This window comes from Triplophysa rosa, linkage group LG2, assembly GCF_024868665.1.
Source record: "Triplophysa rosa linkage group LG2, Trosa_1v2, whole genome shotgun sequence".
Classification (NCBI taxonomy): Eukaryota; Metazoa; Chordata; class Actinopteri; order Cypriniformes; family Nemacheilidae; genus Triplophysa; species Triplophysa rosa.
Window position 1 is genome coordinate 33,486,206 of NC_079891.1, and position 12,035 is coordinate 33,498,240.

Here is a 12,035-nt window from a genome sequence, read left to right on the forward strand (position 1 = left end):
GAGACTCACCTCTGGCCAGTCTAGTTTTAGAGCGTGTTGATTTAGGAGTAACATCACATGGACCGCACCACACTGCACCTGTCAGAGATGCTTCTCTACCTCCAGCCTCCTGATATAAGACAAACATCCAGTTACAGACTGATGGAAGAGACACCTTCCAAAATATAAACATCACACACACAAATACAGGGGGCTCCAGACTAAAACAATATCTGTCAGCCACTTGCTCCCAAAATAACATATTTAAGGCTAAAAGAGTTTTGGTCACTAAATTACAAAATCAAAATAGTCCATATCAAAGAATTAAGTTAAAACCACATGAAGTCAGCAACACATAAAAGTTGATGAAAACAGAAACTTCTGGCTGATACACACAAATGTAGCCGTTTTTACATACACAACTGATTGTTAAAAAACTGCTCTATACAGAATAACATGTCCCTCCACTATCCAACTTATTTTTTGTGATATTAAATAAAAAGGCTACTTTAAAGAAAGCTGAGCCACACTGCCCATCAACGTCCTGTTTCAATGGGAAACGCATTAACATCATGAAATAAATGTATGACACGAAGGTCTGATGTATGCATCATTTTTTGTTACTTTCTTTAAAAAAGAATATGTGAACATTTCAGTCCCAGAGCCCTGCAAACTCATACAAACAATCACACACATACACAATATTTCTTAAAAAATATCTGATCTGAGATCAGCAATGAAAGCAGTTAGGGATGTTGGTAGTAGGGCTGCATAACGATTCGACTAAAAGTTTGCAGAATAAAGGCTTTTGGTTACATAATATATGTCGGCGTACTGTGTATAATAATTATGTATATATAAATACACACACATGCATGTATAATTTGAAGAAAAAATATATCTCTATATAGAAAATGTATATATAATATAAACCATGTATAAATATAAAAATGTATATGCACATGTAAATGAAGGGTTTGGTTTCAAAATGAGATAACACAGTTTAAAAAAAAATCATGTTTTTTATTATGTTATCATGTTTTTATTGTGTTTTATTGTGTTAGTTAGCTGTATTTTTTTGAGTAACTGGCATAAATCAAAACAAACCAACTGCAGTTTGATTGATATTAATTCAAATGCACAATAAAAAAACATGATTTTTGAAAAAAATGTCATTTTGGAACCAAACTCTTCAAATATTTCTTAAATATATACATGCTTGTGTGTGTACTATATATACATAATTATTACACGGCTCCTTGGAATGCTTGATTCTGATTGGCCAGTTGCGACATTTGCAGGCTTGTTATTCCCAGATATGCAGCAAATTATTTTGACAGTTTTTTTTTGTCAAATTAATTATAAATATGTCTTTTAATAACATATATGACATAAACAAAAACTGTTATTCTGCAAACGATAAGTCGCGAAAAATCGTTATGCAGCCCTATAGCTGGTAGTGATAACACAAAGGCAGTATTTGGATGAAAAGGAAGCAGGTGAAACACACGCCTATACATCTGTGTTGTCCAGTTTAGCAGCAATCTCTGGACAATCTGAACTCAACAGACAAGCCAGAAGCATTTTCTTTCTGTCCAGATACAGGGAGGCGTCCGTAAAGCCACAATACACAACTACAATCTCCGTACAGCGCTGTTCTAACTGAATATCGCTAAAAAAATACGACAAATACACAGCACGCGGCCAAAAGCAAAATCACTACAGGGCTTAGGGAACACGAATGCTCGGGCTTAAACCTTTTGCAAAAGTGAAATCAGAGCTTGCGTGCCTGGATGAATCCCGTATTGCAGTAACTATATCAGACACATGCAAAGCACATGCGCTCTGTGTCCCGGCACAATCCATCGAAAATAATAAACGCGAGAATCAAGACCCAGCTCTTACACAGAATCTGTTGAGATGCGCGAGAACAATTTCTTCACTTTTAGGTGCAAAAGGTTTCAGCCACATTCAAAAAGGATGAAGCGGTTAACTGAGATGGCCAGACATAAAACACACCCATGAGCGGTCGCCCGGGGCGAGCTCTGCCTGCGGTCTGCACGTCACGGGCAGGTGGCGACAGTAATGTCTACCGCCCTCCACCCACCACTCCGAGGTCATCTGCTCTGACACCCCCTCTCCAGGATCATCTGTATCCGTTCCATACTCCACATCGATCTCCCCCGACGGTCCGGTGGGCGTCTTCACGCTGTGCACGGTCTTGCTTAATAAATACGGTCCCTGCCTTGTTTCCGAGCACGCCAGGTCACAGGTCATTCTGCTGCATAGCAGAGCCTCTCTTCTGAGTCTATCGCCATGTCCTTTGTGCATCGCACGGGGAGCGGAGTACAGACCTCCGCCGGTGTCCAACTCCACATCTTCCTCGTCCAGACAGTTGGCGGTGTCTACCGTGTCGGCGTAGCGGACTCTAGGTCTGACCCGGACCAGTTCTCTGCCTCCGTATCTCACCACAGCCGATTCAGATTTGCGTCCTTGACTGGCACGGTTGGGGTAATGACGGCGACCCTCACGGTGCCGCGGGTCGCCCGAGGCGGTCCGTTTTGGGGACGATCTGGTGTGGGGTTCAGACTCTGTGCTGTCTTCCTCTTCTGTGACCTCTGGGATGCTGAAGAGCTGCTTGTTGCGGTAGGCCTGAGGGGGGAGCTTTATAATCCTCTCCAGGATCTCTTCATCACTGTCCGGTTCCCAAAATTCCGACTGGATTTTTGAAGAGGAGTGATGGGGTTATCAGAGTGGTAAGGGATTGAGAAGTGTGCGAGTACGTGTACGCACATACAGGTGAGGTACAAGTTGATATTGATCGGTGTGAAAGTAGAAAACGAAAAAAAGAGAAGAAAATTAAAATGCAACAGAGGAAATATAAGAACAGAAAGAAGGAAAATGATATATAACATATGCGGCTGACACACACCGTCTCTCATACAGGCACAATCCATCCATCCGTCAATTCGTGAACAGCCAATCAGAACAAATATGATCCTTGCTTTACAATTTTATTTGACCAATGAGATTTCTCTGTGGGCGGTGCTATTCAGGGCGACGTCACAGAGAGAGTAAACAAACGTATATGTAAAAATATACACGGCATGCGCTTCGATACAATATGCGATTCTGGGTTCACTATTACGAAATAAATAAATAAAAGAATCATAATATGAACATTTTAATTTAAAAAATGTAATGAAAAAATACTCATTTAAAATGTTAATTAAAAAGTTTAATAAAAAAAATATTGTGCAAAACTCAAGTAACAGATTTATTTCCAAAAACATTACCTATTATTAATAACATTTTTGTTGCTGCCATAAAATTCACAGTAGCCAAGGTTTATTTTATGTTTCTGAATATAAATGAATACAATTGAATACATTTGTCAATAATAAAACAGTTCAAATGTAAAATTAAGAAAGCTAAACCCTAAAATGACAAAATTCAAAGAAAAACATCAAAACATTATGTTGACACAGCTCAACCAATAGGATTAAATAGACATCCTATCGTTAAAAAATGCCATAGCCCAGCAAAACATATCGGTGATCTTTTGCATCACGATATATCATGCCACTATATATCGTTGCAGACCTGTTTCTGATAAATGATCATTAAATGAAAGCAGTTTTTCCTCCAAACATTCATCGAGCTGATGTGTGCACATACTCTGCCTGTAGGAGCCGTGTCTGTGAGGGGCTCAGAGTACAGATCTTCTTCCTCCTCCTCCAGTATGTCGGACAGATCAGATCGACTGCTTTCTCCTTGGTAGTCTGGGGGAGGGTCCAGGAGACCTCCGGCATACACCTGAAAAAAAAGACCACTTCCAGTAATTCACGGACATCCTTTACAAACTTTGTGACCTTTGAAACTTTCCAACAATGCACTAAAGCAAACCTAATTCATAACTCTGCAGTTATTAAAACAATGGCAACATCTCCAGACAAGTTTGGTTTGGATTTTTGGAGACTGACCTTAATTCGAGGTTGAGGTACAGGCCGCAGGAACTCCTCAATGGACACCAGCCTGCTGCCCTCTCGCTCCTCCTCTGTCTCCGACTCGAAGGGCGATGCATTGGGAGGTCTCAGCGGGTGTGTATCCGGGATGTCCAGAGGGTCCTTTCCTGGGATGTTGACTTTGGGAGCGGCAGAACTGGCCGGCGGAGTGTGAAGTTTGGCACGGGGGTCCTCCAGGAAGTCGGAGAGGGAGGCAACAGGACGTTGGGCACCCGGGCTGTCGGTCTCTCTGATTGGGTTCAGCACAGCGGGGGGTGCACTGCTCTGCGGGGGTGCTGATGCGGGCGCTGGCACGGCCACAGGTGTCGGTACAGCGATGGGCATAGGCAGGGCAGAAGCGGCTGATGCGGGCACAGGTGCTGGCAGGGTCAGGGGAGCCGCCATGGATGCAGGTGCGACGACGGGCACAGGCACGCTCACCTGTTGATGCATCACAGAAACACAAAAATGATGTTTTAAGACTTCTAGAACTGTAATGAGATTTCATGTATGATAACTCAAAACTCACAGTTGAGTTCTTATGAGAGGCAGATGGTGATGGAGTCGCCTGTGCTGCCATGGCAACAGATGCTGGGTTGGCCCAGGCTTCAACACAGGAAGCAGTGTGCTGAGGCATCTCACAGGCGACTGCTTTAGGCGTGTTGACGTAGGCTCCCCTGACAGGACCGGCGGAGTGTTCGTCCAGTGTGGCAGCGTGCGGCAGCATGGGCATTTTGGCACCAGATAACGTGGCACACACAGCAGGCTCTGGGTTGGCACCGGTGTTGAGGAGACTGGCGTCCGCTGGCACAGACTGGCACTGAGGCAGTGAGGTACCGGACATGATAGCAGGCAGTTTGACTGGCACATTCACGGACAATGAATCCGCAGATTCACCAAACGCCGACATGGTTCGTACGGTGAGCTCATGGGCCGCCTGTAACGTCTGGATCTGTGATGGACCAATCAGAGCACTGCCTGCTGTGGGTGACGACACCTCTAACACCTGAAAACAGAAGAGAGAGAGACTTTTAAAGATTAAATATTACAATGTCCTTAAAATGACATTTCATGCAGTGTGTATGTTGCTGTGTGTGAATGTGAGCAGTCGGCCAAGTTGTAAAGCCGAAAGTGAACGAATAACAGAGTTGTTGGCTTAGGAAAAGAAGTAGTCGACTCTGAATCACGCGAACGAGTCGTCTGTCGTTCTAAGTTCAGTTCCGGGTCAGATTTGCGTCACTCGGTGTAATGCCCGCCTATGTTCCATTTGCGGCACTGCACGCGGTAGACCAATCACAGCAGACTAGACCATCTGACCAATCAGATCAGAGTGGGCTGACAGAAAGGAGCGGATTAGCCAGATGAATCGCCTAACGAATCATTTGAGAGTCACTCAAGAAGTAAGGTAACAATAACTGCCTATTATTAGAAAATGAAAGTGTTTTTACACCGTGTGTGTGTACGTAAACGTGTTGTTGGACACTCCATAAACCAAAGTAGGACCTTAAAAAAAATCACAAAATACTTCATCTTTAAAACACAGAAAAATAAATACAAAATAACTTAATACTTCAATTTAAGTATCAACTTAGTCTCATATGTTTCTCCGAAGATTGTTTAGGAGCTATAGAAAGATACCATAATTGTTTAAATACATGGAGAGTGATAGAGGTGTAATATGAATGTAGACTGTAGAGGTAAAATAATCTGGATTTGGGTCAATTTGATGAGAAATGTCTGAGTTCATATTGAGATCTTCAATTATATTGACTGTTGATTGCAGACTTGACAAATCTGAGCTCCGTTTGTTTGAGACATTGTTCAGATCTCTTGTGCTCTCAATTAATCTCACTGATGTCTAGGATAAACAATTGAGATTTTAAAGAGATCTCATCTGTAATTTTTTGAGTGATGTAGATTTTTTTAGAATAAACTTATAAACTTGTTGACCTTGTTCTTGTCTGCGTAGATGGTGTAGCCAGTGACTCTGACACCGTTGGACGTCCCGGCAGCGTCTATGGTGACGGGCAGCCAGCTGATCTGAGCGATTCCCGGAGACGGACCGCATTCCAGCTGCACATCCAGAGGAGCATCAGGAGGACCTACAGGTTAGGGTCAAAGGTCAAGCCAAATGACTTAAAGGGGTCATATGGCGCGAATACGTGTTTTTTTTATGTGTCTTTGGTGTGTTATAAGTTTCCCTTGCATGTATTAGACACGTAAAATTGCAAAAATGAAATTGTGTGAACAAAAGATGCATTCTATCTAAAAGCGAATGCTCACCCAGACCTGCCTGAAACGCCTCGTGTAACCACATTCCCACAAATCTACGTCAGTTGGTGGTATGATTTGACTTAAGACCGCCCAAATGTGTACGCAAGTAAGGTGGGTGTACCTGTCAGTACAATTGAAGAGGAACCTGATGTTCCAAATATGGCAAGAGGCGTTACATTTCCGTCTAAGAGGCGTTACATTTCCGTCACACGCTTGAAGCATTCAACCAATCACTATGCACTGGTTAACTGGCCAATCATAGCACACCTCGCTTTTCAGAGCCATGAGCTTTGCAAAAAATCCGTACATTTCAGAGAGGCGGGGCTAAGAGGAGATACAAACATGCACGGTATGTGTAAAATACAGCGTTTTCTAACCTTAAATCGTGTATACACATTGCATTACATCTAAAACAAACCATAATATTCGTTTTAGCCGTGTCATATGACCCCTTTAATAACTGTAGTTTATTTTCAAAATCTTTCAGCAAAATATAAGAACTTGTTCTGCGTCTACTTTCTAGATGATGTCACAAAGCACACGAAGAGTCTTTTAAATCCCACCTTCCATAATTGCACTTGTTTTACTAAAAATAAAACTGCATAATATCATTATTGTGAATTCTTTTGGCCAGGATAATTGCGTAGTGAAGTTCTGATATCTCGACAGCTGGTGCAACACAAAACGTTTGAATGAGAAAACGACACAACATTTTAGAGATATATGGCAGCACTGGAAAAATATTCTCAGTAAACTGTGTTACAGCGACGGTTTACATCTCACCTGCGGTCAGGGTGGTGAAAGAGGTCAGTGCGGTTTTGCGTTCTCTGCATTCCGGCGGCAGTTCCCAGGCTGTGCGGTGCGGCCGGGCCTCCACTTTAACGCTGTAATGCAGGCTGGGCGTGAGGTTACTGAGGAACAGTGAATAACATCCCGCTTTGACCAACTCGCACTCTTCGTCATTCAACGACACAATATGCACGTAGTTACTGTTGCTAGGCAGCCAGGTCAGACTGGCCGAGGTAGCGGTTACGCGCTCGACATGCAGATGCGTCGGTGCCACGCAGACGTCCCGTCCGACGATCATACTACAGCGCAGCTGATCTGAATTCCCGTGCCCCGTTACGCTCTGCACCGCTATCCGATGCGACTTCTGCGTCAAGTCAAGCCTCTCCAGGACGGCCTTCGTTTGGGTACCGAACGGCACGTTGAGTCGCAACTCACGATCCACATAGACGTTATAGCTGAAGTCAGAACCCCAGCTGGCCGGTATTACCGGAACCTCCCAGCCGATGATGACGCTCTTGGCCAGCTGCTTGATGAGCGTTAGTCTGCGGGGGTAAGGCACGCTGTCCACCCCCACTTCCTCTAGATCTAGGTCCAAGCCGTTGGTAAGCGGGGCCACCGGCGAGGGGGCTGAGGGGTTCGCTTTGGCATTGTCACCAGGGGCAGAAGCTGTCGTGGAGGTCTCCGTCCTCTCCGAGACGCTGTGAGCGAATCGTAAGTGATGTTGGTGTAGCCGCTCGCTGCCACTGTGGAAGCTGCTCTCCTGGAAGGAATTATGGGATGTATCGCCTGCCTGGTGTGGGTGGCCGCTCATGAAGTCGTCGTCGGACACACGCTCCACAAAGTTGGAGGGAACGAGACCTCTCCGTCCGTCCATCAGTTCGCCTACAGCAGCCAAATTACAAAGTGCACAATTATGAACCATTCAATACAATTCTATACAGACAATTTGAATACTGACTTGAGCCGCGTCCTAAATTATACATATTCATTTCATGAATAATCTTGAATTTATTTAAGATTTTTTTCTTACACACATTGAGTGATGCAAGATGAAACTCACCTTCATAAAAGCCGTCATCGTCCATATCTCCATACACATAAATGTATTCTCCTGCTGTGAGGGGCAGCTCCACCTCAGGGTTATCATTAGGACCCTCATAAGGATTATAGCTGCGTTCACAAACGGGACCAAACATTACAAAATGGCCATTTAACAAAGTCACAAATATTAGCACAACCATTTCATAACAGCAGGACAATAACAACCACATGATTTCTGTCTAGAAACATTTATTTTATATTATTACACGGCTCGTTGGAATGCTTGATTCTGATTGGCCAGTCGCTACATTTGCAGGTTCGTTATTCACAGATAACAACTGCTCAAAACCAATAACACACGGTAACTCGGATGCAGCAAATCATTTTGACAGTTTTTTTTGACAAATTAAATTTAATTATGTCTTTTGATAACATATATGACATTATATTTACAAATGATTCAACCAAATTGCCTGCTCGTGACATTTGAATGTCGTTTCTTACCTTAAAACCGAAAGTAAACGGCTTTTCCTCGCGGAAGATCTGCGTTCGGTAAAAATGAGCTAATATTTCAATTTTTTTTCTCATGTGGCAAGTAACCGTGTAATAAGCGGGATAATGTACAAGCAGCCGGCTGTTATAGTGAAATAAGCCCCTTCAGAGTGATACAAGACTGATCACAGGCTTATTTCTGCGATAACAACCGGCTGCCTGTACATTATTCCTTACCTAACACGATGCCACACGACTGTAATGCTGGTTTACCTGTAACGTGCGATGAAGACCTGGAGTTTAGCCGCTCCTCTACTGACCGAATACAGCGCTGGAGAAACGTCAACATCCAGATCCTCAACCTCACTAGCAGTGTCCACCTGAAACACACACACAACCAGTGTTGGGTGCAACTAGTTACTAAGCAATAAGTTACTGTAATTTAATTACTTTCCCCTTGAAAAAGTAAAGTAAGGGATTACTCTTATTTTTTCTGTAATTTAATTACAGTTACTTCTGATGTAATTAAAGTAAATACTTTGTGTAATATATGTGTGTGCAATAGTGGAATTAACATCAAATTTCAAAGTCTAACTTTAAAATCCGTGCTTTAATGTATAATTCTCACATTTGTAATACTTTGGTCAGTTAATAAGAGTACTTTATGTAGTTTAATATTATTTATTTAAATGAATTAAAAGAGCTCTTTCATGCCTATCCTTGAATCACTTAACTAATCAAGGTTGAAATAGCCCTGATAGCACACATACATCTGGTTTACATCTATTTGACGTCTGCATTTACATCTGCAAGACATCTACAATACATCGTTTGCTCATCTGCAATACGTCTCGGAGATGTCTGCTGTCAGACGTCATATAGACATCTAGAAGATGTCTGTAAGATGTTTATGATTTAGAATGGATGTACAACAGCTCTTTCTAAGATGTTTAGCAGATGTTTTTAAGCAGCAGATCTCCAGATCTTTAGCAGACGTATTACAGACGTTCAGACGTCTCCGAGACGTATTGCAGATGAGCAAACTATGTATTTAAGATGTCTTGCAGATGTAAATGCAGACGTCAAATAGACGTAAACCAGATGGATTGTGCTATCTGGGAGGATATAGAAAGTAATTAATAATAAGTAACTAAATACTTTTTGGAGAGAGTAATTTGTACAGTAATCTAATTACACTACTGAATATGTAAGTAGTAACTAGTAATTAATTACTTTTTCAGAGTAACTTACCCAACACTGCACACAACACATTTATACATATTAAATATCACTTTTTCTGTGTGTGGTCGAAAGGTTAAAGGTCAGATGTCGAATCAAATGCATTCTACGTTCTGTTACCAGTTCGGCGAAAGAATACACGAAGACATATCCTTAATACACACTTGCATACTCTACACAAACACTTCTATAAATACACGCACATACACACACAGTTGTATACACATACACATTATGATTTTTATACTGCAAAAAACTTTCTAATCTATCCCCTAACCCTCACCCTACCCCACACCTAACCAAACTTGAACCTTTCTGCATTTTTTCATTTTCAAATAAACATCATTCACTCATTAAAAATGGCCCACGAGGTCAAAAATGACTGGCAGTCGTATTTTTGTGGGTATATTCGGTCCATACACTGTAAGATTTACCAGGACCAAATACACATGCACAAACATAAATACAAACATACACCCCCAACATCAAGTCTGTGTATATCAAAGCCTCTTCAGCATGTGAATCCAGTAAAAGTAAAGCATGCAGGCAGTATTTATAGCTCAAGGGTAAAACCTTTTATGGATAATCACTTACAACTACTACAACCTTCATAATCCAGCACAGCACAGATTATCTCACTCGATATCAGTTTAGACAGCTGCACGCGCTCCGGGTGACCACTGCAATCTGACCCGGGAACAGTTACAACTCACAGATAATCAAACAAATCTGAGCAGATCTGGCAGAAGCGAAACTTTTTTTTTAGACACGAACAATCCAGCCAGACATAGTGTGTCTCACCTCATGTGTAGGGCTGGTCTTTCTTGGACTGGCAGGGTGAGAGCCGGCAGATTTTGGCGAGAGGTGGGTGGAGTCAGATTTGGGCGGCGTGGGGCTGGATGTGGAGGCAGATTTCCCGCTGATGGACGGAAGCTCTCTGTGCCTGACGGTCGGCGAGCGCTCGGGCCGCGACAGCTCTGCTGCATGCGGAGTCGAACTCGAACGCAGGACGGCAGCAACGTCTGACACAAATGCAGAGGAACATGTGCTAAGATGACGCTTTAGAGAACATACAACCTCGTGACGTGTTAGAAATGAGAATAATTCTTTCAAATACCACTTTAGCTTCGACAACGCTTGTCACGTCTGTTTAGTCGCCTTCAAAAGACACTTGCGTCTACAGAATCGTAACACCGTTTGAACGCTGCCACGTGACGGTGTACTACATCTCACAAAAGAAGTGTACGTATGCGTGTTTAAAATAAAAATGAAGATAAATGATAGACAAACATAGATCCGTTTGAATGTACTGTGTAGGTTGTGTCCTGTGGTTGACCCCTGCCCCCATCGGGTCAAGATCAGAGAAAATGTAAGAAATACCATCTATTGAAATCACTTCATCAATCTGATCAACTTTCTCTTTTACCTTCTTTAAAACGAATCTGCGCAGATTTGTCAAAGCTTCTATCATGACTGTGTGTGTCCGCAGTTGAATATCGCAAACACAAGCTGATAAAAATGCACAAATGTGCAGCATGAAATAAAAAGGTGCATGTTGTTAATGGTTGTGCATGCAGTTAGGTTCTTCTCACGAACATGATGATGCAGCAGAAAACAAGGACTATGTTGGGAATGGACAGCCATTTAACAATCGACAAATCGGATTATGTTTGGCTCTTCATAAATGTGACCACTGCACGTGGTCCTCTAAAGGAAAATGGTTCACTCCATGGTGACATGTAACAAGTCAGTCATGCAAGTACAATGGAGACCGCATTGTCTTCCATTTAGGACAAAAACAGTGTGAACGCAGGCAAGAGTTATAGTACCAGGCTCAGTAGCATCACAGAGGGCTTCATTACCCTCCAAACTCCAGAATGTGATGTCTTCCCATGATGCTTTAGTGTCTGGAAAAGAGGGCATAATGCAAACACAATGCACTGAAGGGCTCTCTGTAGGGACCTGTTGTTCTTCAGCCAACTCTGAGAAATCAAACCCTGTCCGGATAGGAATGGCTATTATGGTAAAGCTTGTATTCTATTTTGACATGCTTCTCATTTATTTATCCAAACACTGTCATTAAAACAATACATGGCATTGTTCTGTCTAGTGCACCTTCACCTTCAGAGGTTTCTGTCAATATTCGGAATAAATCGGTCCGGAGAAAACAAGACTGCTGTTGTTCTCACTGCTCTTATGTAACGCTTATTTCAGCCA

The 12,035-nt window shown here is 42.6% G+C and overlaps 1 protein-coding gene across 1 annotated transcript in view; it reads right to left on the bottom strand.

Annotated features, from left to right (window-relative positions):
- Positions 1 to 4: 4 nt before the first annotated feature.
- LOC130563992 (peripheral-type benzodiazepine receptor-associated protein 1-like) overlaps positions 5 to 12,035 on the bottom strand; it is a gene marked incomplete at both ends in the record, with an annotated part of 56,649 nt that continues 44,618 nt past the window's right edge. The window contains 11 exons of the mRNA XM_057349846.1: positions 5 to 109; positions 1,999 to 2,697; positions 3,658 to 3,795; positions 3,963 to 4,424; positions 4,513 to 4,989; positions 5,934 to 6,085; positions 7,041 to 7,928; positions 8,107 to 8,216; positions 8,853 to 8,959; positions 10,620 to 10,840; positions 11,648 to 11,725. Of these exons, the coding sequence (XP_057205829.1) occupies positions 5 to 109; positions 1,999 to 2,697; positions 3,658 to 3,795; positions 3,963 to 4,424; positions 4,513 to 4,989; positions 5,934 to 6,085; positions 7,041 to 7,928; positions 8,107 to 8,216; positions 8,853 to 8,959; positions 10,620 to 10,840; positions 11,648 to 11,725 (3,437 nt within the window). The remainder of the gene's footprint in view (positions 110 to 1,998; positions 2,698 to 3,657; positions 3,796 to 3,962; positions 4,425 to 4,512; positions 4,990 to 5,933; positions 6,086 to 7,040; positions 7,929 to 8,106; positions 8,217 to 8,852; positions 8,960 to 10,619; positions 10,841 to 11,647; positions 11,726 to 12,035) is intronic.